The sequence below is a fragment of the Pelecanus crispus genome, chromosome 11, assembly GCF_030463565.1.
Source record: "Pelecanus crispus isolate bPelCri1 chromosome 11, bPelCri1.pri, whole genome shotgun sequence".
NCBI lineage: Eukaryota > Metazoa > Chordata > Aves > Pelecaniformes > Pelecanidae > Pelecanus > Pelecanus crispus.
Genome location: NC_134653.1, coordinates 15,756,114 through 15,782,460, shown reverse-complemented (window position 1 = coordinate 15,782,460; position 26,347 = coordinate 15,756,114). Strand labels below are relative to the sequence as shown.

Below are 26,347 nucleotides of genomic sequence, written 5' to 3'. Positions count from 1 at the left end.
AAGTCATTTTAATAATGCAGACAATAGACAGTAAAAAACATTACTTATTTTGCTTACATTACTATTTAGAATCATAGAGTAGTTCGGGTTGGAAGGGACCTTTAAAGGTCATCTAGTCCAAATTGAAATCTGTGATTTCTTACTGACATCATGACAACCTGAAAACTGTTGCAAGTGATTACATAATGATCTTTAGGTGCAAGCTGGAGAAGCATTTGCACCGTCTTACCACGTCTCTGCAGTACTCTGAACCACAGTGAATCTATGATAATTTTTGTAAGTGCAAGGAACTGGAGTTATTCTTCAGATGGTTGCCAGAAGACTTTTACCCTTCTTTACACCTCTAAATATAAAATTATTCCTTTCAGTAGAGTTCCTCTGAAATTCTGTTGCTGTAAGAAAGAGCAAAGTACTGCCTTCGGTGTGTAAGATTTACTGTAGAAATCAGAAACAAAAAAAGGATTTTTACATATTGTACTAGTATCAACAGCTTCAAGAAGCGATTGTTTCTGCGGCTCTAAGAGCCAAACATTCTGCCTGCTTGCACAACCTACAGTTTCACTGAGTAACATTATCTGAGTTGTAAAAAACTGTGTAAAAAGTTCCTTATGGCATGCCTGGTCTTACAGCTCATTAAATATCTGCCTGCAGTTTCTTCCGACTCAAGCTTCTTGCAATTACAGAAATAGTCGGGGGAATTGCGTAACGGAGAGGGAGTGTGAATCCTAATGCAGTGTGCAGGTCGAGCTCATGCCGTAAGAGTAAGAACAGCCCTAGTGGTGGGTGTACACGTTTTTTTCTCTCTGGGACTAATTCATTCATTCAAAAACAAAGAAAACACATTTCTGGTTTTGGGTATATTTACTAAGTATCACACATAGGGTGTGAAGTTCTCTCTCTAAACTTCCTGAAGGCATAATTCCTCCATGTCTTTGCTATGCTTTAGGAAAAGAATATCACCTGAGGGGTCCACAATTTGATAAATTAGTGCAGTAAAGGCAACTTCTGCCTCACTCAAAAGTTTTATTATAAAACAAACCGATAAGCACGACAAAGGGTACAATGCTTGTGTTTTGTGATTTTTGTGTGTGTGTGTAAGCATAGAACTTATCATTGTATTTCCTGTGCAAGACAGAAAGGGATAATTTAAAAGACGTTAATGACATTGGATGCCTACTTCAAGTTGAAAATATGTGTGGATTCTAATTATTCATTTGCATCTTGCATTTATGTCCTTGCAATTCGCTCCCAAGAGCTAAAGATAAGTAGCACATGTATGTTTCATAAATAATGAAGTTCTCCACCAAAATTTCAAGCTTTAGGTAGAATGATACATGAAAACAGCCTATCATTTTTAATGAATTTACTCCATGGTGTTCACCTTCTTTTGCAATCAAATTTTACTGACAAGAATATCTACATAAAGTACACGTAATTGTATAGGCATGGATTATTTCCTAGTAACAAGGTTTAAAATTTGCACACTAATCCTGCTTATGCCGTAAGTTCTTACTGTTTAAGAAACAAAACCCCAAACAAAACAAAGCAAAATACTAATAGCTTCACCAACCAACTACATTAAACTATAGTAGGATACTGTTAATTAACTCTCAGTTAAAAACAACTGTAGAATTTAAATTGTTGTTAATGTTAACAATTCTAAGGGTTTCCTGTTTTATCTGCAGGTGAATAAAATAAGTTTTCCAAATAAATTTACTGATGATTGATTTATTAGGTTAATACTGCAGAATGACATTTTAGTATGTTTTGGATCATTTCATATAAATTAAACTATTTTTTATCTATATATACACAGCCCCTTTCACTTTATAACACTCTAAAGAGTAATTTTTTAATGAGAAAGAGGGTGACTCTGAGGAAGGGGTCAAATCAAAGTTTGGATATCCGTCAGCTCATTGGCTTCTTGCTGACCTGGCATTATCTAGTTTCTCAGACCAGTTCCTTCTATAATGGCCTCTTCAGCCAATAATGCGGATCTGCCAGATAAAAGCTGTGTTTTGGGGTTTTTTTTTGTATTTTGTCAAGCATTGGTGACTGAATGAACTTGACTTACTTTTATCAGCACACAAGCACAGCAAGTAGCCTTCCAGATATTTACTGATAACACACAGGCAATGTCTGTAGTAGCAATTTGTAACATAACTAGCTTTGGTAATTGTCTGAAAATCTATGCCTGTCTCCAGTGATATCCTTATTGTCAGTCTTGTATTCTCTCCTCTTCCTTGAAATGTCTTTCTGAGTTGTTATATGCAGTTAGTATAATTGGCACCTTAACAGACTAGTATTAATTTTCTGCTCAAAATATAAAAAACTGTTCTATGTAAAATGGAGTTTTTACTTAAACCCTGTCTTTATTATATGTTCTTGGCCTATAGTTTTTGGTCATTGTTTCTGTCAATTATCTTTACTTCAAAAAATCTACTATGCAGCATATCGGATTTTTTGCCTCCTTTATCTTTATGTAATGCAGAACCTTGGAATTCATTTCAAAAGCTGGTAGCAGTACCTGATACACAGTTATTAATTAATATATCGGATTTCTTCATTCTATATTTACACTAACTTCAGAGTTTATCACTTAATTGGTATTCATGCCATTATCTGCATTAATTTCTTTTCTGGCTAGAGACTTTAAGGAAAGAGACTTAAGATCCATTTTCCAAAAGTTACAAGATTTTACAAGAGTAAATTCTGGTAATAACAATATGCTTATGAAACAAAAATGATTTATGCTGCAGTAAACAGTGTAGTGTGTAATACACCAGGCTTGGTCTCATAGTGTTTGTATTCTAAGATAACATAATTTTAATTCTATACTGGTTGTTGCTTTAACATCACTGTATTTTTAATTACATTTTTCATAGTGTCCATTTATTCTTTTTAGTACAGTGCCTTTGCCTTCTGATTATTCCTTACAATACTTACTGTGTTATGCAGGGAAATTAAATAAAATGCTAGTCTTTTATGTATAAAAGGAGTTTATATTTGAATATTAAGTATAGATGAAGTTCTCATGGGATTGTTCTGTGTAGAATTTAATACATGCCGAACATACATGCAGAATTTAATTTTGAGGCTTTACCACACAAGTGGTTTTCTAGAATGGTACTTGCAAAAAATATTTTCTTAGAGACCTTTTTCCTAGGTTATATAAGAGTATACTGCAAAGTAGTTTCCAATATAAATGCAGCAGTGCCTTCATGTTCAAGGGTTAGTCACATAGTGTAGATGCAAAATAAACATAAACCAGTTTTTGTCTTCATGGTACTTTTCACAAGGGCATGCCAGAGACCCACGGTTCCTAAACCTTTTTATGAAAAAACAGGGAAATACTTATATAATAGGATACAATGTGGGAGCACGGGAAAAGCTGGGGTGCTGGCTGGTGTTACGCCACCTTGCAGGCCTTGTACTTAAAGGGGTGTCAGAAAATGAAGATCTTCCATGTGCTGTGGCACAACGAGTTTCCTTGAATACACTCAGGAAGCCAAAGGCAAATTCAGTGACATAGGTATATTTGTGATCTGCAGCACGCTTTGGGCTTATAACTAAGGCTATTTAAAAAAACAAAAGAAAAAGTAAAACAAAACAAAACAAACCCCAGCCCCCCCCCCCCCCCCCCCCCAAATGTATTTGCCAGGTAACAATGTTGGTCAAGCAGTGTAGATAATCTTGCTGAAAAAATATATCTTAGCCTGAAGTCAAGAAAAGGTGAAAATTGGAATTTGGGGTTTCTCAATTGATTAAAGGAGACATTTTACACAGGAAATAATTGCCTACAAGCAGTTTTAATATATTAATTTTTTTACAGTGTTTCTATTTTATTTTTGGATATGTTCTACTCTTTTGTCTCAATAAAATTATCCTGTTTGGAGTATTTTGCTAATTTGAGGGTACAAAGAAAAGGAGAGGGAGAAATGCCTATAAACTCATAGATTATTTTTTATGGAAGATGAGATGGTCCCCATTTGCATTTACAGCTTTACAAGGATTGTAGCACTAGGCTCTTTTTCTTTTTTTGATGGAAATGCTTAATCTGAGCTCAATGGGCCATAATAATTGCCTGTTTCTTCCAGTAGAAATAAACCCACTTGTACATGACACTTGAAACCTTAACTCTGCTTAGTATTATGCACAGAATTGTAGACAGTTCTTCACCCAAATATATTTATGACAGCAGCACTAGTCGATATACGATACCAAGCCAAGGGCATTTGAGAATAAATCAGTCCCTCTAGCTACTGCTATAGCACAATAACTGATGGTTGTAATAAAACCCCATGAAATTAAAATTCCGTGCATGCAAACACATGTATCTAGCCAACAGAAACCCGGAGCTCTCTGTTCTGGAAAAATTTGCATACACATAGACATATACACTCTGTACCCCATTGGATTAGTAACACAATGTACACAAAAAGTCTATAGGTTTTCAGCACTGTATCATCTTGTTAGACTCTCTTCAACATTTTGGGGGCTTTCAGGAGTCGTATGTAGAAAAAAATGCAAGCAGCTCATAGAAGAAGAGGAGGGTAGTCCCAGTTACTCCTTGAGGAAGACATATTCTTGATTTTATGTTAGAAAGTCTCTTGATGATCCTGTAAGTCACTACCAAAGGCTCTGAAAACCCCACTTCCAGCTCAAATCATCCTATATGTTTATGCAGTTACTGATATTTTTAATGAGTCGTCTGTGTTTGAGCACCTCAGGCTCTACTTTGTGGCACTGTGAGCTCTTGGGGTGGACATTGTTTCTTCATTTGTGTTTTGTGTTTTCACATGAAGTGCTGAGAAGCCGTTTTAAATTAATACACATTATTTATACATTTATGTACAAGCCCATACTCTCTCCATGTAATAAATGACTTGAAGCATCATTTCTTCAGAATTTTTTCGGGCAATGAGATAATGAAAACTAATATGTAATAAAATGATGCAAGGGAAGTGGTTGTTTCCATATGAAGTACACCAGACAGCAGCGTATGGTGTATCTCCTTGCGCAGCACAACATTTTTGTGCAACATGGCAAGGAAAAAAACCAAGCATTTAATTTTTAAGAGAAGACTTTTACAGTCAGATGAGTATCTAACAAGAGAAAACACTGATAGATGGATTTTGCAAATAGTATGACACGGTATGGACTGTCTCATAGTATCTAGTGAAATACAACTAGTGCAACTGTGATGCAGTGATCTGTGGTTTTATTTCAGCTATTTAATCTGTGTATGAATGAGGAAAAATAAGCAACTACTAACTGTGAAGTTACATTCTGGTAAAAACACTGTGACTGTGATCAGTGCCAAGTCTTTCACATCCAACTCTCATGCTCAACAGTTCATACGTAGGTATTGACTGTAAACTATCCTTTCCTAATGAAAACAGGCATATTGTTACAATTCAGGTAATCTTATTTGCATTGTCCTTTTTGAGGTGGAAGAAGAAAGAGAAAAATGTTGGAGGTCCTTTCCTGGAACTAGTGTTAGAGTGGTCATATTAAGCTGCACAGAGAATCATGGATAAGTAATTCTGGTGTGACTGCTCACTGGAAACAGGATGGCTTTATATATGCTTTTCTCAGAACACAGGCTAAGCCCATTTCCCACAAATGTTTGTTTCCGGTAAAATACCTAGAATATAAGACTTCAGCTGTTCACTCGCTATTTTTCAACCACTGGGACTGTGCTCCATTTCAAATGACCTTCTCAATCCTGAACATATTTTGAATTTTTAAATGCAAAACAAATACTTGGGAATGTACTGTAACAAAAATGGTTTTTATTTTACATTTTAGGTAAAGTCTTGCTGTAAATAACCCTGTCACCATCATATTGTTATCTTTGCCCCACCACCTAAACCCTTTCTTTAAAATGACACTTAAAAATCTTGGCATTAAAAAACCTCGCCGGGTGGACTTGGTGGTATTTGTTATCAACTTGAGTAATACTGTTGACCTCTCAATCTGTCCATTGCATCCATAGATGGGTCCTATTTTCTATTTATGTTTCAGTTTCTTCAGAGCTAGGGCTTGCATGTCCTTATGAAGAGTGGATGACTGATAAATACATTTAAAAGATCTTAAGTCTCCTACCTGCTACTGTTGTTTAAAGAAAACAAAGTATACTTCCCTGTTCTATTCATGTTCATGAACTCACCAGAGAGTGACACCAGCAGGTGGCACAGCATTTCCAAAGGGTCTTTTTTTTGCTTAAAGTGATGGAGCCTGACAGCATCTCTTATAAGACTGTTGTCTTATAAAAAGACCTGTAGTTTTGAACCGTTGTTCAAGTTCTTTAACAACTTTTCATTGATGAAATCCTTTGAAGAGAATCAGTGTTTTAGGCATTCTTCCACTAAACTCTAGTATGTGAGAGCTTGACATAATGACACTCAACATATTGACCAGGTTCTTCATGCAGTCTTGAACTAAAAGAAATAAATATTTCATTGCAAATGGTTCAAGCCAGAGATATGACGAAGTAAATGTAGGATTGAGAAGCACAGTATTTAAAGTTGCAGGATGTGCACAAATTTGCTTCTAAGATCTCTTGATCATTAATTAAATATGCTATGGCTTTCAGTTTTTCTCGTGTGTCTGTACAGGTTTACATGTTGTAAATGCATTATTTATGTTTTCCCTTAAGTGCGTAGTACTGCCAGGATGTTTCTCTTAAACTGGCACAGATAGCAAAAAAGGCAAAATGAGAGAGCAAATTTGGCACTAGTTAGCAGCACAGAAAGCCACTTGTGCCCAAATGAGCCTTTCCCAGGTATATTTTAATAAACTTGAACTGATAAATAGAGAGAGAGAGACAGATAAATAGAAGGCATCATTATTTAAACTATGAAAAATATTTTTTCATTAAGGTAAGTTTGGTTTGTTTCATTTTTTCTTTTTAATCTCATCCTAATAATGCATTATCACCGAGCCTTGCTGCTTCTGTTCTGGAAAGCTTCTAGTATGAAGGGTGATGAGGGAGCTATCTACATGGAAGTTCATTCTCTGAGGGAAGCCATCACTGAAATGGATTTTGTTAGTACAGCTAAAACATACAGTTTGGAATCAATCGTTTGCTGAACTTTGAATAAAGGAAATTGCCACCATTGGTGTGTCCTGCGTATCGCCCCTGTTGTCTTCCTCCATTTCTTTTAGTAAACAGAACATCATGGATATGGTGGTAGAGTGAGTCAAAATATATTTTAAAATACAGCTCTCACATTCATATGAAAGCTGTTTGTTTTAAAATAAATGGATATTTTTGTTCTATTTGTTTTGCTGCCAGATGTGGTGGATGTTAAGCTGGATGTTAAGACGCAGTCGCCTTCTCCTGACTTGTACATCTTCGTTCTTATTCACTCTTTGACTTTCTGTTGTATTCTCCCACTGTTCCTAATTACTTCTTTTCAATCTTAAATCACATTTCTGTTCTGGTCTCTGTGATGTTAGATATTTGTCAATGTAATGTGTGTCGTGGTTTAACCTTAGCCAGCAACTAAGCACCATACAACTGCTCGCTCGCTCCCCCTGCCCCAGTGGGATGGGGGAGAAGGTAGGAAAAGTAAGAAAATTTGTGGGTTGAGATAAGAACAGTTTAATAATTGAAATAAAATAAAGTAAAATAGTAGTAGTAATAACAATAATAATAATATACAAAGCAAGTGATCCACTGACTGATGCCCAGCCAGTCCCTGAGCAGCGATCGCTGCCCCCCAGCCAACTCCTGCAGCTTATATATTGAGCATGACATCATATGGTATGGAATAGCCCTTTGGCCAGTTTGGGTCAACTATTCTGGCTGTGCCCCCTCCCAGCTTCTCGCTGGCAGGGCATGAGAGTTGAGACGTCCTTGATATGTGTAAGCAGTACTTAGCAACAACTAAAACATCAGTGTCTTACCAACAGTATTCTCATGCTACATCCAAAACACAGCACTATGCCAGCCACTAGGAAGAAAATTAACTCTATCCCAGCCAAATAACATTAGCAGATAGCCTTACAGATGACTAATCAAAACACAGAAATTAACACAGAATTAATTATCTGCTTAAATAGTCAATAACTATAAGCCTTGCTGCACTCCACAAATAGTTGATACACTTTTTTTGTTTGTTTTTTTACAAATTTTGCCTTTCTTCCATTCCAAAATTCCCCCCTCCCCACCACCACCTTTGGTTTCCAAATACCCAGTGTTATTGGAAGCTTGCATGTTTATATTATTAGCATACATGAAACCAGCTGTTCTGAGTCAGACTGTAGGTCTGTAAGTCTGAGATAGCATCTTTATGCATGCCTGTTGAAGAGAGGAGCAAAACAAGTGCTTCCAGAATTTTCTTCCATCCTCCAGGAACTTTGTCTGGCAAAGATGGTGTCTGTGCAATTAATAATCTTCTATAAGTTTTTCTTTGATTTTTTTTTTTTTTTAATTCACAGCATCTACTCCTTTATTTACCCATTGTATGAAGAATCATCGTCTTAGTTTGGTTTGAAATGGCCACCTATTATTTTCATTTGGTGCCATCTAGTTGATTTTTGGGCAGAGAAGAAGCAATGCAGAGAGAAAATTAGAAAGGCAAAAGCCCAGCTAGAACTCAGTCTGGCCACTGTTGTAAGAGATAATAAAAAAATGTTTTTACAAATACATTAACAACAAAAAGAGAGCCAAGGAGAATCTCCATCCTTTATGGGATGCTGGGGGAAACATTGCCACCAAGGATGAGGAAACGGCTGAGGTACTTAATGCCTTCTTTGCCTCTGTCTTTAATAGCCAGACTAGTTATCCCCAGGGTACTCAGCCCCCTGAGCGAGAAGACGGGGACAAAGAGCAGAATAAACTCCCCATAATACATGAGGAAGCAGTTAACAACCTGTTACTCTACCTGGACACTGACAAGTCTATGGGGCTGGATGGGATCCACCTGAGAGTACTGAGGGACCTGGCAGAGAAGCTTATCAAGCCAGTCTCCTTCATCTATCAGCAGTCCTGGTTAACAGGGGAGGTCCCTGATGACTGAACGCTTGCCAGTGTGACACCCATCTACAAGAAGGGCCGGAAGGAGGATCTGGGGAACTTACAGGCCTGTTAGCCTGACCTTGGTGCCAGGGAAAGATTATGGAGCGGTTCATATTGAGTGAACTCAACAGGCAAGTGCAGATTAACCAGGGGATTGGGCCCAGCCAGCATGGGTTCATGAAAGGCAGGTCCTGCTTGACCAACCTGATCTTCTTTTATGACATGGTGACCCGCCTAGTGGAGGAAGGAAAGGCTGTGGACATCATCTACCTGGACTTCAGTAAAGCCTTTGACACAGTCTCCCACAGCATTCTCCTTAGGAAGCTGGCAGCCCTTAGCTTGGACGGGCGTACCCTTCGCTGGGTAAAAAACTGGTTGGGTGGCTGAGCCCAGAGAGTAGTGGTGAATGGAGTTAAGTCCAGTTGGCGGCCGGTCACAAGTGGTGTTCCCCACGGCTCTGTTTTGGGGCCAGCCTTGCTTAATATCTTTATCAACGATCTGGATGAGGGGATTGAGTGTGCCCTCAGTAAGTTTGCAGATGACACCAAACTGGGTGGGAGTGTCGATCTGCTGGAGGGTAGGATGGCCCTGCAGAGGGACCTGGACATGCTGGACTGATGGGCCGAGGCCAGCTGTATGAGGTTCAACAAGGCCAAGTGCCGGGTCCTGCACTTTGATCGCAACAACCCCATGCAACACTACAGGCTTGGGGAAGAGTGGCTGGAAAGCTGCCTGGCTGAAAGGGACCTGGGGGTGCTGGTTGACAGCCGGCTGAACATGAGCCAGCAGTGTGCCCAGGTGGCCAAGAAGGCCAACAGCATCCTGGCTTGTATCAGGAATAGTGTGGCCAGCAGGAGCAGGGAGGTGATTGTTCCCCTGTACTCAGCACTGGTGAGGCTGCACCTTAAATACTGTGTCCAGTTTTGGGCCCCTCACTACAAGGACACTTGAGTTGCTGGAGCATGTCCAGAGACAGGCAACAAAGCTGGTGAAGGGTCTGGAGCACAGGCCTTATGAGGAGCGGCTGAGGGAACTGGGGTTGTTTAGTCTGGAGAAGAGGAGGCTGAGGGGAGACCTTATCGCTCTCTACAACTACCTGAAAGGAGGTAGTAGTGAGGTGGGTGTTGGTCTCTTCTCCCCACTAACAAGCAATAGGACAAGAGGGAATGGCTTCAAGTTGTGTCAGGGGAGGTTTAATAAAACTTTCTTCATGGAAAGGGTGGTCAAGCATTGGAACAGGCTACCCAGAGAGGTGGTGGAGTCACCATCCCTGGAAGCATTCAAAAAATGTGTAGACGTGGTACTTTGGGGCATGGTTTAGCAGACACGGTGGTGTTGGGTTGATGGCTGGACTGAAGATCTTAGAGATCCTTTCCAACCTTAATGATTCTATTCTACTTTTACTTTCATTAAAAAAATAATCCAGCCACCAAGCCAGGAAACGTGAAATTAATTATTACTCTACCCGTGATTGGTTTAGTGGTGGACTTGGTAATGTTAGGTTAATGGTTGGACTGGATGATCTCACAGGTCTTTTCCAACCTAAATGATTCTATGATTCTACGATCATTCGATATTTTGCATCTCCGTGTTATTTAGGATTTCATAGATAACTGCTCCCAGCTATATCTTTTCCAGGCTGAAGTATTCTGGTCTTCCTACTTGTTCCTGTCTAGATATATTTCTTTATCTTTAACCACCTTTGTCACCTTTCTGTCTGAAGGCAGAATGCCTGTAAATTTGTGCACCTAATGTGAGGTCAGAGCCAAACGTTTCATCCCATGGGGAAGAGGACAACACGTTCTTTTGAAGGGTGATGTTAAAGGTACAATCTGAATATGTTTTCCACTATATAAATGGAAATAAAATAGTAAATATAAATTTCAGAAAGTCTTTCTGAAAGACTTCACAATCACCTCAAAAGAGCCTAAACTAATACCATAGAATAGTTTGCAGCTGCTGTGGAATAAGCAAAATACCTTCATAGTTTACCTAAACATGCAATCAGCATGTCCAGGCCCACCAATGTGATATGGCCAATGAAATGGGAAGAATTTTAAATGTCTCCTTGTTTATGTATTTTATCAAAGAGACTAAACTTGTGAGCCATGTATGGCTTTGCAGTACAAAGGTAAGAAAATCAGAGGATAAACACATTACAGATGAGATGGAAGGATTATCTAATTCCATATCCTATGGCTGTGAAGCAAATCTAAATCTGATGGTTTTTGTTTCTTAAGTAACAATGCATTTTACAGCAGCATTTTGAATACCTCTTATCTCCTGTTGATTTCTATGCTGAACATCTTTCCTACATGATTACATTTTTGGCTTCTTCTGAAGCTTTTAAATTTATTGTTACTATTACTGCTGAAGTATTAGTAGTACTTAATACTTACAAAGATTACAGTTCTACTATGTTCTGCAGGCAAGTTATGAAAAATACCCCTGTTGCAAAAGTTGTGGTCTCAAGGCATCTGACTGGATAAAACACACAAATTTGACAAGAGATGCAAAAGAAAGTTTGTGAAAATTATGTTGAATTAAATAAAAAGTAATCACAATATTCCAGAATTCTGTAATGCATTGAACATTCTATTATGTTCTCCTTTTCCCCCTTTGTTTTCTTCAATTAATCACCATGTTGTTTGCTCAGTTTTCTTTTTCTTTTTTTTAATGCCTGAAGAGTACCCTGAGAAATACTGGAATTAATGGTAAAGGTTGAACATTTCTTCTAGAAAAATAGCTGGTACATCTAGAACACAAATTATAAAATGTAAGACTGGCAGCCTTATCCAAAGAAGCTGACCAGTGAAATACCATAAAGACAAATCATTCTGGATGTTGTTCAGTTTGCTGAACATGAGCTGAACAGCTCATGTCCTGTTAGTTTGGCAACTGTCTTTCTTCATTTCTTTGTGCACCCATTTATCTATGAAAAAACCATAATGATATCTGTCTTGTGTTATGACTGCTCAGGACAAAACTGAATAAGGTAGTAGTAGTGTTGTTACGTTTATAGAATATATCCTACAAACAAAGAGTGGGTAACTTTAGATGGTTATGACTTTAAACTTGTTTTTTTTAACCTGTGTAAGACTATTGTCTAAAATAACTGTCCACATTTCAACTAATATTTCTTTCTGAAAATTGGAGTCAAAATCTCTGGTGTGGAGGCTTACACAGAGAAAAATCTGAATAATAATAGTAAACAAACAACCAAACCAACCAAACAAAAACCCCCAAACTCACTTCAAACTTGGACTAGATAATCATCGTAGGTCCCTTCCAACTGTAATATTTTATTCTACTTTATATTTTTTAAACAACATGAATAGATGTGTCTAGAGCAGATTCAGACCTAAAATTAACTCCTGAGAATTATGTAAGTAAACTTATAATGCAGACTAATATAACCTTAAAGTAATTTATAAATGGTGTGAAGGCATGAACTTTGAAAAATTGAATTATTAGTGTGCAAGAGATAGTCGCTTTAGCTGTGCTTAATTTTACTCTTTAGGTGAAGATTGTAAATAGACCTATGCTGAATTCAGTTACCTTTTGTTCCCTGCTACAGAATTTTAAGAAACTTATTGGAAGAGCATTTGTTGCTGTTAGATTTGTACTTTTGTACAGGGACTTTGTTGTAAAACTTCTGCTATATATATAGAAGGTTTAGCTTGTAACTTATTTATTAGGACTCATTTTTCTGTCTTGAAAAACAGGCTGGCGGTTTTATTCCTTTGTAAGTAACCTAACTGGTTGGTTAGGTTGCTGGATGTGGGGGGGAACATTGTCACCGAGGACAAGGAAAAGGCTGAAGTACTTAACGCCTTCTTTGCCTCTGTGTTCAACAGCCAGACCGGTCATCCCCAGGGTACTCAGGCCCTTGAGCAAGAGGATAGGGATAGGGACCAGAATGGAGCCCTCATAGTCCAGGAGGAAGCAGTTAATGACCTGCTATGCCACCTGGATGCTCACAAGTCTATGGGGCCGGATGGGATCCACCCAAGAGTACTGAGGGAGCTGGCAGAGGAGCTTGCCAAGCCACTTTCCATCATCTATCAACAGTCCTGGTTAACAGGGGAGGTCCCTGATGACTGGAGGCTTGCCAATGTGACGCCCATCTACAAGAAGGGCCGGAAGGAGGACCCGGGGAACTACAGGCCTGTCAGCCTGACCTCGGTGCCGGGGAAGATTATGGAGAGGTTCATCTTGAGCGAACTCCACAGGCAAGTACAGGTCAACCAGGGGATCAGGCCCAGCCAGCATGGGTTCACAAAAGGCAGGTCCTGCTTGACCAACCTGATCTCCTTCTATGACCTGGTGACCCGCCTGGTAGATGATGGAAAGGCTGTGGATGTCATCTACCTCGACTTTAGCAAAGCTTTTGACACCGTCTCGCATAATATCCTCCTCGGGAAGCTGGCAGCTCACGGCTTAGACAGGCATACTCTTCGCTGGGTAAAGAACTGGTTGGGTGGCCGAGCCCAGAGAGTAGTGATAAATGGTGTTAAGTCCAGTTGGCAGCCGGTCACGAGCGGTGTTCCCCAGGGCTCTGTTTTAGGGCCAGTCTTGTTCAATATCTTTATCAATGATCTGGATGAGGGGATCGAGTGCACCCTCAGTAAGTTTGCAGACGACACCAAATTGGGTGGGAGTGTCGATCTGCTCGAGGGTAGGATGGCCCTGCAGAGGGACCTGGACAGACTGGATCGATGGGCCGTGGCCAACTGTATGAGGTTCAACAAGGCCAAGTGCCGGGTCCTGCACTTCGGTCACAACAACCCCATGCAACGCTACAGGCTTGGGGAGGAGTGGCTGGAAAGCTGCCTGGCCGAAAAGGACCTGGGGGTGTTAGTAGATAGCCGGCTGAACATGAGCCAGCAGTGTGCCCAGGTGGCCAAGAAGGCCAACAGCATCCTGGCTTGTATCAGGAATGCTGTGGCCAGCAGGAGCAGGGAGGTGATTGTCCCCCTGTACTCGGCGCTGGTGAGGCCGCACCTGGAATACTGTGTCCAGTTTTGGGCCCCTCACTACAAGAAAGACATTGAGGTGCTGGAGCGTGTTCAGAGGCGGGCAACGAAGCTGGTGAAGGGTCTGGAGCACAGGCCTTATGAGGAGCGGCTGAGGGAACTGGGGTTGTTTAGCCTGGAAAAGAGGAGGCTGAGGGGAGACCTTATCGCTCTCTACAACTACCTGAAAGGAGGTTGTAGTGAGGTGGGTGTTGGTCTCTTCTCCCAAGTAGCTAGCGATAGGACAAGAGGAAATGGGCTTAAGCTGCGCCAGGGGAGGTTTCGACTGGAAATTAGGAAAAATTTCTTTACGGAAAGGGTGGTCAGGCATTGGAACAGGCTGCCCAGAGAGGTGGTGGAGTCCCCATCCCTGGAGGCGTTTAAAAAACGGGTAGATGTGGCACTTCGGGATATGGTTTAGTCTGGTCTACCCTTGATTAGTCTAGAGTGGGCTTGGTAGTGTAGGTTAATGGTTGGACTGGATGATCTTAAAGGTCTTTTCCAACCTAGATGATTCTATGATTCTATTCTATGATTCTAACTTTGCCTGAGAATTTCCCCTTTTCATCATCACAACAGAATAAAAATATCTCATACAAATGGGTATTGGTTCATGTTTTAACTTTTTGTAAGTGTAAAGTAGTGAAAAGTGTACTTTGAACCTCTGAAAATATCCTTAGAAAACATTGCATCAGATTTCTGTTTCGTGTTTTGTGAATTGTGTTTGCCATGTACATTAATTACAGAAATGGCAGCGATTACACTTCAACGCTAATGATACTCACTAATGAGTCTAAAAGTATTCTAAACATACTTCATTTTAAAAACAAAACCAAAAACCAACCAACCAAAAGACCCTCTCACCACAGTTTGGACAAATCAACGTCTGAATGCATTCCTGAGCACCTGAGCAAAGCTTTAAAGTTTTGTTCAAGGGGTCCTTGTGGCAGGACCGAGTTAGAAACCAGGGAGCTGGAAACTAGGAACTGGGTGGCTCAGTGCTGCTGTTCAGTTTCTAGAGCTCTTTCTAGAGGAGCCCCTTTCTTTTTTGCAGAGAGGTGACTTCACAAATTGTGCTGCCCTTGACTCATGACTCCCATCTGCTGTTACTTGGTAGTGAGGTCTTGCTCAGCAACCAGCTCTCAAACTCTAAGTGTTTCTCATAAACTTGGCAGAACATAACGACAGCAGTATGGAAAAAAATATGCGTTGGAATCAAGTCTTCTTCAGAGTTATTTTTATACCAGATCAGAACTGGAAGTTGTCATAGGAATAGTTTTATCACTTCTTGAGGCTTCTATAACTTTATTTCTAAGGTGTGCTGTGAATATATCATGGTATCTTAGTAGTGGAATATTCAGAAATGTAACACAGGTTGTCACAGAACAGAAAAAGGGGAAAGCTTCTCCCTGACCTGAACTGCCAATGAGATCTTTAAAACCTTAAAAATGCTTTTGTACTTCAGACTTGCGGTGGGTCTGGTGTTAATTTCCTTTTGACCTTTGTAAATTTAAAATAATAAGTGGAAAAAATCATACTTTTCTGCAGTAATGATTCTATCTAGATCCACGATACAATATTGTGTTTATACTCATGGCTGTGTTTCCAATATTTATTTGTGTAAGATGTGTAGACCTAGCAGCTTTGTTGCAGCAAGAGTGGTATGCTTTTAAAGTTGGGGTTTTTTTGTGTTGGGTTGGTGTTTTTTTGGTTTTTTTTTCCTCTCGTAGAGTTCAAAGCAACAGATGAGTTGTGAAAGAGAACAACTAAGGGTACATGCAATGATATGCAAAATGTTCTGTTTCTTTAAAACATAAGCAGAATCTAGTTTGTGCTATTGACAGATGGATTACTTTATTTAAGAGGAAGATGTTTAACTCATTTGTTGGTAAATATTGTACATATCTTAATATAAAACAGTTACAGTAGATACAGGTTTTTCTTCCATAATTTAGTGAGATTTGGCAGTAAATACCTGTTTATGGGAGCTCTCTTGACACTCAGTGTGCTCTTCCTGTGCACCAGGTGTAGATTTAGTAGTGGTAAAGGTCACTACGTTTCTCAGACTTTCTCCACTACCAGATTGTTTCAAATAAGAAGACACTGTCCTTTGGATTTCTTACAGTATATGTGCTTTCAGAAAGAAATCAGTGCGAAGAATGTGAGGGAACTGGCAGAAAAGGTCTAAGTATTTTAGTGTGTATATTGGTTGTGTACAATCTGTAAACAAGATGGAGTTCCTGAACCCAGGTTGCTGACCTTTATTTTGTTTTCCCCTTTTCCTATTTTAAAGTGACAGTGTTTAAACAGGTTTTAGTCCCTGCTCCTTTTAAATGCTACATATGCTACATATCTCTGCAGATGCTTTTTCATCACAAGTATTTCCTTGTTCAACTGATTGATTCTAGTAATTGTTTGGAAAGGCATAAGAGTTTTCATTAATTAAAAAAAAAAAAGCTTTTGGGTCATCCAAGTGTTGCTTAATAGACCTACATTTATTGGTACCACATGATGGGTATTTTCTTGGAATCCCATATGCATTAGACAGGGAGACACAGGCCTGAAGGAAGTGTAAGTTTTTATGCAGACAAAAATATTGGAAATAGAAAATGCAGCATTTTTTTGTTTGCAGTTTACTAAGCATCAGCAGTGCCTGCATGACTTGCAAGTATAAGGAATATACTCCAGTCTTAAAATAAGTTGTGCAGTGTTCTTAAACATTCATCCATTCATTAGATTAACTTCATCAACATATCTAGATGCTTCAGCTGGTCTTCACCATATTTGCAATGGGATTTTTGGTAAACAAGTTATGCAAGAATGATGCATCACATACTGTCCTTGATTCTTTTCTTGCTGATATGTAACTGCATTGCTATTGTACTGAAGCTGAAGTGACAAAGCTTTGTTTTATCAGTAGTAATGTCTCAACAGAGCAGCTGTCAAAGTTAAAATATTGCAATAGTACCTGAAGGACAGTCTTTTCAAGAGGTAACAGTGCCATGAGAACAAAGAAAGTTTTCATTTGGGTTTATTGTTTTTATTAAGTTTTCTCCTTTGAATGAAGAAAAACATTGTTTTGAAATATAATGGGAAGAGGCCCCCAGCTCTGTTTTCAAGTAAATAGGTGTGATTTTTCTAAGTAGTGGATAAAATGTGATGCAGTAAAACTTTTATGTCTCTTTCTATTCCAGTATTACACATTTGCATCTAACAATGAGCTCAGTGCCTCTGATGCCTTTGTATCATATCAAAATGTGACTTTTCATGAAAACTTAGGAAAAAACCACATCTCTAACCTACTAAGATTAGGTACATCTCCTTCCGCTACTGCTGTGATGTTCCTGTTACATGAAATATAGTTATCAATGTAAACTCTGTTCCTGCGGCTGGGATGCAACAAAAGCAGTACACCACCCTGCAGAGTTAGAGCTTGTGGCTGTAGTGCCAAAAGCATAGCCGCCAAGAACTTTGACACAGGCAGAGACGACAAGAGCAACAATTACTGTGCTGAGCATGGTAGAGCTGTTCCTTTCCTCTGCCTAGTCTTCAAATGCCCGAACCTTTATCAGAGCCCAGAATCTATTCTAGCTTACAGCAGCTCATCTGCTGTGACAAAAGGTCACAGTGAAATTTCGATATACTGTGTGGAGATGTTCTGGTCATAGTTCAGTGCAGGCACCTTTGACCCTCTTTAGTCATGCTGCGAACAGCCCTCCACTGCCAGGTTCTGCACCTTCAACACTCACAGGGTATAACTTGGCCATTCTGACACTTTTGGGTTGGCTCCCTAACTGAGCAGTGCTGTTAGAGAAATGTTTCATTGGCTGAGTTAGACTTCTCAGGCCTTTTCTTTTGGGGTTTGTGGCCTACCATGAATACTTGGATGAGAGGCAGTCTCTTCACAACAAAATATTGTTTCATCCCAACTGAAAGAATTGAAATATAACAAGAGAACAGGTTTAAAACAACAAAATGCCAACATCCATTTGTGTTATTAAACTGAGTTAAAACTAGATTATCCTTAGATAGTCTAATAATACAATAAAAAAGATGTATTATCTTCCACCTTCCTTGCTAAGTCTAAGATGACAATGTGTCTGCCACTCTCCTTTTTTGATTCCCTAGTCATTCCTTAGTCTGCAACTCCCAAAGAAGTTCCAAAAGAAAGGCATTTTAAGAAAGGCTTGTTTAAGGCATAATAGTGCAAATAAATAATTAGACATTGTGTGGCTATAGAAAGAAATATCCAGGTCTTACTACAATAATTTATTCAGACATTTCTCAACTCTTATCTGTTTCATTGGCTTTTAAATTCTAAATGCAAAGCAGAGACTCACCGTTTGGAATAAAGCATTTAGAGTAATGAAACCTTATTCATATTGGAGCCTCTGGCCATTATACATTATATTTACAATGAACGATAATTCTAGTAATGAAGGAGGTCTATGTATTTTAACCCTTTTCTGCTCAAGCTTTGGAAATGACAACGACCACAAGATGGTAATTTATTTTCCTTGTCAACCTGGTAAAATTCCCAGCTAGACATTAATTTTTATACCGGAATTATTTAAATGAGAATTCATACAGAAAGCTATGGGAATTTTATCTCTAGCACAGCTGATTTTTTTTTTTTTTTTTTCCCATTTGGATATATAACACAAGCTGACTTTGGTGTATTTCCATCTGATTGAAAAAAAAATTACAAAGCATTAATGCCATTTTCAAAGTTTCCCTTTCTCTTGGAAATGATTTTCATTGCCATGTGCTGCCTTGAATATTAATTTTTTTCATATTTCTGTAATTTCCTTTTCCTTTCTAATCTGGCTTCATTTAAATCAAGTTGTACTAAACCACTCATATGTCTTTAAAGGGAAATTGACTCATCAGTATTGCACTCTCCAGCTCCATCCACACACTGCTCTTTGTCAGTATTTCCTTTAAAGAAACTAATGATACTGTTTAGTCCTCATCCTTCTGTTTTGTGTTCTCCAAACCTCACTTGTAAATCCCTTTTTGGATGGATATACCCTGTCCTCTTCTCTGACTCTTTCCTGCTGCCACTTGCTGTTTTATGGGTTGCTGCATGGAGCTTAATATAATTGTCATTCTGATGCATTATAAATGAGCAGTAAAGACACAGAACTCACAGCTTGCTTAAAATAATTTTAAAACACTTTTCGTCTCATATTTAGGTCTGAAAAACAGACTTTGAAACATGAATGATACAGGTTATTTAAGGCTGTGAAGAAAATCAGCCCCAGGTAGAAATAAGCTGTAGTACATAAAAATATAAAAAAGCGTAGTGACAGCCTCAGAAGTCTGCCTGCTGCTTCCACTGAACCTTCCTTATGTTTGGACTTTAACCTGGGATTTTATTTTTTTATCATAGCCTAAGGACATTATTTAAACTTATAGCTACCGAGCTTTACCCAACCTTCCTTTCAACTAAGAAATTATTATTTTGCATTATCAACTCAACATAATTGTTTAAAGTGAACTTCTGTATCTGTATTTACATGCATGAGTTTTGCTATATAAGTTAATGCTTTTGGTCCTTATGCAGCAATACCTGCTGAGCTCTCTAAGGTAGGCATAGGGCAATTTTAAACACTAATGTTAGGAGGGTTTATAAATGTTCCTGAGAATACCAATGAGATCTAATGGTAAATGGTGTGATTAACTTCCTTGATCTGAAATTTCAAGTGACCTAGTTGTTGCTCTAATTAACAGCTTCTTTTACGTGCATTTATTATTAAGATGCATTCTGTGCAGCCAGAGTTTCTTCTCTGGTCTGAAATGTGGGAAGGGCAGGGTCTTACTATCATCTTCTTATATTTAATATCAACTTATGTTTTTTATAGTACTCCAATTTTCAAGGAGGCAAAAGGAAGTTTTGCATTCAATACCATTCTGTTTGTCTTGTCTTTTATATGGTTAATGAAATAAGCTGCAACATGCAGCAAAAAATGTATTGAAGTTATGCCAGGTAGAGGGAAAACAAAAGCAAATGCATTTTTGTCCAGCATAATTTTTAAGCAACCGTTTTCCTGCAGTATTTAGCTTGCTTTGTGTCTTTGTTCAGTGTGTTAATTCATCAAGTTGTAAGGTGCTTAGCTGTGTAGATGTTTTTTTGGGAAACTTTCTAAAGAAAATTTTTGAAGCGCATCGTTGTGGTATTAGCTTTCTCCAGTGATCTAAGAATAATCCGCTGATAATTTTTGTGTACAATGTTCCCCTGATGCACTAAGGAGGTAAGCTGTGATTCAGTGGCAGATGCTAGTTTTTTGATCAGTTTGAGCCGAGAGGGAAAAAAATAACTGGAGAGAGGAAAAGAATCAGAGTGGAAGTGGTTTATGAAGTAGATGTTATTTTTGAGCATTTTCTGAAATAATTTACTATGGTGATAGCTTAGGAGAACTTAGGTGGTGGCTGGCCAAAGAACCTGTGCTTTCAGTCTCTACCTCTTCCCACACTGGACTGGGGAAGAGGAAAGGTATATAAGCTTGTTTCATGAGTCAGTGATGTTTTATCTTTTTTACCAGAAAGCAACACAGTAATTTATAGAGTTTCTGCAAAACTGGGCAGCTAGTTTCTGGCCATTAATAACAATTGCACTGTTTTTCCTTCTGAAAATCTCTTGGTATGCATTTGCAAAAAATGTGTGTACATTTTGCCTGGAAGAGTAATCTGGAACTTCCTAGTATTACACATCCCTCTCATAAAGGAAAAAGGGTTAAAAGAGGAGAAGCTAAGATATGCTAGTAGAGTTGGATCAATCCGATGTGTGTTTACTGCTCATCCTTTTCTTAGGAATTCATGTGGGTTATGCTGCATTTAACATGCTAGACAAGTGGCTTAAAATGATCCATCTTTAATTTCTGTAGTTATTCTTGCAGTGAGCTATATGTGTCATCATCCATATAGGTGTATGGTGAAGATACAGGTAGGTGAGATTAATAAGAAGGCATCATATTTTTGGTTCTTGGTCTGTATTACATGTTGACCTGGAACGAAATTAGAGTAATCTCACTCACCATCTTAGAAACTACATTCCCAGTGGTTCCATAAAGAGTAATTCACAGCATAATTTGGAAAAAAAATATTGGACCTAAGATCTAAAGGAGAATAAAAAATTGTGTATAGTCCACCAATCTTTTAGGGAGGGGGGTTAATTGTAGGGATGTGATTTCATTTAAATTTTCATCTAGCTTGAAATTAATGTGTGCAAAAAAGGCCACCAAGGAAACATGGTAAAATCGATTTCAGTCCTGCTGGCACTTCTGGTATACTTCAGGAGCCTTCCTAAGCATAGTAACTTGCTTAAGATAACGCTGGCCTCCAATTTGTTTTTTAATAACCATGGTGATTATTAAAAAAAGTAACAATGGCTAGGTAATGAAAATTGTTATGGTTCATGTCTGAAGAGATGTGGCCTCTCACCGTGAGGATGCTGTTATCCTCTTAAAATGCTAACTGCTAATAATATGCCTCTTTGATCAAGAGAAGAAAGAATGTTACCAGCACTTCCCTTTGTTGAATAGTGATGGTGCCACTCACTTCAGGTTTCTTTAAATCCTTTCAGGAATGGTAAAGAAGCCTTTAGGTATTTTCCATGTCTCTGCTGCTGCTGGAGTGCCATTCTGAAAACCTTCCATTCCTTTCCTGATGTTGTTTTGGCATCTTTCTCTGAGAACAGTAGACAGAGGATTTTCTGTTGTTCAAGTACCACTTTCTCTTGAATTCATATTTGATTTTTGCAGAGTCAAGTATTTTCTTAGTATGGTGCTTCACAACTGATGAAACTGAAGAGTTACAGTAATATTTGGTGAGTCTGAAACAATGTTTTCAGTAACTACGTGACCATTCAGCGTGATAGACGGATTCTGTCTAGAGCTGCATGATGCTATATGGAATTCGGCAGCTACTTGATGTATATTTAAAGTCATGTTTGTATACAGACAGTCAAGGATGGGGATTTGGTTCATGAGGCAGTTCACTAAATGTAATCAAGGTTCATTCAGGAAGTGGCAAACTTTTGAAGGGATAGGAGGAATAGATTTAGATAGTATAAAGTACTGAACCAGTACCCAACATTAATTCAGTATCATGGTGCTCTCTTTCTCCTGCTACAAAAACATTAGCAATACACAGTACTGGATCCACACCGTATTTCGGAACAGCTTTTGCACTCAGAACTGCAACATTTGGTACAGACTTTCTGCAGTGACTGCATACAGCTTCTTTTGCGGAACACTCACTGTGATTAGCGATGCTGTCCCAGAAAAGAAGAAGGATTTTCTTGCTTATTTTGTGTTTGTTGAGAGGGAGCTCTTTTTTCACATTGCTTTTATAATTTCTCTTTGATCCTCTTGAAACCAGACCTTTAAGTGCACAGATTTATATATATATATATATATGCTTATACTATCTTGACTTATTATTTCAGCCTCTACTGTTGCTTAGTCAATTTGACTTGCAAAGACCATAGTCCTCTTTATTGTCACACCTAATGCAAACAGGAAACACTGTGTAGTTTACAGTGCAATTCTGGGGTTTTTTTTTGGTTGGTTAGTTGGTTGGTTTGGTTTTTTGTAGGTTTTTGTTTAGTTGTTTTTTGTTTTTTTCCCAGGGTGTTTCCACAAGGCCTTTCTGGCGTGGGTGGGGGTTTGTGTGGTTCTGGTTGGCTAGTGGTGTTGGCTTGTACTATATTATTTTTTTTCACTAGGGTCAAGTGAAAAACCTGAAAAAGCTTTCCAGTTGCAGGTAGATGGGCTGGATTTTTAACATATTCTTTGGTCCTTCTGCCTGGTGGATGTCTAGTCTCATTTACTCATCTATCAAATAACTGACTGAGCAACTAGATTTTTAAAGGGAACAAGACAGGCATTGAGATTATTATAATAGCTGAAAAAAAAAATAATCCAAATCATGTAGTGTTATAAAGATGTATATTCACTGGGCCACACTGACTCTTTGAAGTATTCTTTAAAGTAGAGAGAATGAGGGAATATTGATTATAATATGGACATCATGTTCTAGTATTGTTGGTAATGGTCTTTCTATGTTCCGTAAAATCTGCCTAAACCTTTCTTGTTTAAACTGGTCAGGTTTACTTCTCTACTAAACCATTTAATTATGCTTTTTTAAGTAGCTGCCAAATTTTTTCAAAGCAGCAACGTTACAAGGAGGAATAAGTTAATCCTAAACAAAAATGCAGATGCACACATCAGTATTAATATGTATGTATATATGTACAAACACAGATACCTATATTATATATATAACATAGTTTAAGGATCCAGTCCTACAGACTTGTAGTTGACATGCAACAGAGCGTATACACCATACTGTTTATATAAAGGGTGAAATCTTGGCTTCAGATAGGTCAGGATTTTAGAGGAAGTGAGTACTTGTTCTCAGTCTCTTAAAATTTTTTTCAAGTAAGAGAACATGGACAGTAATTGCATTCTGTTCTATTCTGCAGCAAAATCCCAAGTTGCACTGAAAGTCAAGTCTTTCTGTCTGTTCAGCAGAAATGGTTTTCTTAGGACAGAATCCCAAGCAACTGTATATAATTTCCAGGAAGCAGGATAGAGAAATAAAAAAAAGCTATGCTAAACAAACAAAAATTATGTTTTTATCAAGGTGACATTAGTTTTGAGCTATCTTCAAGTTTGGGACTCAAGCATGGAGATATTCCTGTTGTTGGAAGACAAATGAAGAGAAGTACAGAATTTAAAAAATACCTTTAGTTCTACTATTTTTTCTCCTCTTCACAAATCCTTGCAGCAAAAAGTTCTTTACAAAAACCTACTAGCCAACAGTTTCACACTTTTCACTGTGTTTGCAGAAGCTGTTGGGATGGTAAGATCAGCAAACAAACATCCCTGCTACATATATGTGTTTGATGCTTTCCTAATGTATCCTAATGAAGGGCAGTCCTGGACAGCATAACCACTGCAGGGGCCTCATTGGTTTGGAAACTGGTATATTTAAACATCAAAGCCTGAATTGTATCTTCTGGTTTTTAGACTGAAATAAAGTCCCACAACACACTGCTGTGCTAAGAGCAGACATATGAATTGCTCAGAATCCCACCTCTTTGCAGTCTTGAGAAACAACTTCCTAGCTTTGGAAAAAGTTATTTTTAAAAAAAGGCAGCCATAATCTGTCATTGTTATTCACATTTGGGATATATTTTACCCCTTTATTGTTCCTGATCATTTAAATGGGGTGAGAATACTTCTGTGAAAGCAGATAGACATATGCATGTTAGGCAATTATTGCCAAGTTATTAGTTTTAACTACCTTCATATTGTAAAGTAGCTTTTTAATATTTAAGTGAAATTGACAAAACCCCACATAATAGTAGAGAAAATATGAATGTAAATACATAAAGTGTAAATACAAATGAAAATACATAAAGTACATGCTAGTTGTACCTGGAGAAAAAAGTCTGTCCTACTGCTTGTTTGTAAAACCTTGATAATCTCCCTAAAAATACAGAGCAGATGGATTTTTTTGCATGTATTTAATCTGTACCAAATATGGAAAAGTTTGTCAAGTTATGCTGGCAGTTCATCAACAGAGCAGCACGACAATTGCATCAATACATGTGGACTGCACAGAGAAAAAAATATTCTAAGTCAAACTAAAAATTAAAAGTGGAAACAACAGCTGTAAGGAACTGATGATAAAATCCTTGCCAATCACCATCTTAATATCCCCAGTCTCTGTCACTGAAGTAGGGTAACTTCCTTGCTCAATGTACTGAATGTGTGCTGGAGAGAGATCTTGTGTTTTAGATGCCAGAATCTTCTAAGAAGAAAAGGAGAATTAAAAAACCCCAGTTGGTAGGTCCTAAAAGGTCGTGATGAGCTCATGATGAAAGGGGTAGGTCTCTACTGGGACTAGTACTATTCAATATCTTCATCAATGACATAGAGAGATTGAGTACACCCTCAGCAAGTTTATGGAAAGCACCAAGCTGGGTGGTGCTGTTGATACACTAGAGGGAAGGGATGCCATTCAGAGCGACCTGGACGGGCTTGAGGAATGGGGCCAGGTGGACCTCATGAAGTTCAACGAGGCCAGGTGCAAGGACCTGCACCTGGGTTGGAGCAATCACCAATATCAGACTGGGGGATGAACTGATTGAGAGATGGAAGAAATAATAAGCGGGTATTTTTATATTTGTAGCATGATATCTAGAGGATCCATTTTGTAAACCAGGAAGTTGAAAAAGGTAAAAATGCTTTGCTGATTTGTAACGTCTTTGTTGTTTCCCACCCCTGGGAGAAGCTGACCTTGACTTAGGAATTTTTTTTCCCCCACACCTATTTGCTGTTGTTTATTTTGAAGCTTTGATCACCTTTGTTATCTTTAAAGACAGTATGGCTTAGACATACTGGGAGATATAAAAAAGTAGTACATTGTATCACAGGCATTTATCATGCTCCACTAATATTGGAAATCTAAGCCCTTATGTAAAGGTGTGGCTACAGATGTATTCTAAATGTAGACTTAGTCTACAGGGAATGGGCAAAAATAAAGATACACTCTCTGCTCACAGATTCATTGGGGCAAATTATAGCATTTCTCTCTCGTACAGTAGTTGTCTCTTCCTTTGGATTCTTAAGATCTCTTGAGTACAATACTGCAAGTAAAAAAGTGGCCTTTGTCTGAAGGTCACTTTCCTACTTGATAGCAGCTGCCCTCCAAAGAGCACATAATTAATAGTTTTATTACCTTGATTTAGTCATTTCCTTTGGTTGGTGTTCCCTACATCCTATAGATTACTTCATATGCTATCAGCTCATTTCTCCTTTTTTTTCCCCATTCTCTAAACTACTGCTTTCTACAAGTGTTTTCATCATTGTTAAAAATCATTTATATAGCACTATAAATTACAGGTGCTTTACAAGCACAGAGTAAGATACCGCTTTTGCCCCAAGTAGTTTATGGTTCAGATACATCCTTGATTGCTGGTGTACCTTTTTTACCTAATACAATGCCCTGGGAATTTTAAGGTAGATTGTGGGAATGAAACAGGAGATTAATGCAATTTTTTTATGATCAAATGATGGCGATCACAACTGTATGCTTCAATTTATGTGATGTGGATAACTAATCGTTTGTTTGCTACTTAGCACTAAGGTATTGTAAACACTTCTGCTTACTAATAATTCCAGGCACACATTTTTGTGCATATACATTTGCATCTAAAAGCTGCAGGTGCTGGAAAAAAATCCAGAATTTTGATCATTTAAGTCTCCCTCCCCACTGCTGTTCTTTTTTTCTT

The 26,347-nt window shown here is 38.4% G+C and overlaps 1 protein-coding gene across 1 annotated transcript in view; it reads left to right on the top strand.

Annotated features, from left to right (window-relative positions):
* Nucleotides 1-26,347, top strand: part of RBFOX1 (RNA binding fox-1 homolog 1) — a 1,399,804-nt gene that overhangs the window by 965,053 nt on the left and 408,404 nt on the right. The window contains exon 6 of the mRNA XM_075719223.1: nucleotides 15,774-15,815. Coding sequence (XP_075575338.1) covers nucleotides 15,774-15,815 — 42 coding nt within the window. The remainder of the gene's footprint in view (nucleotides 1-15,773; nucleotides 15,816-26,347) is intronic.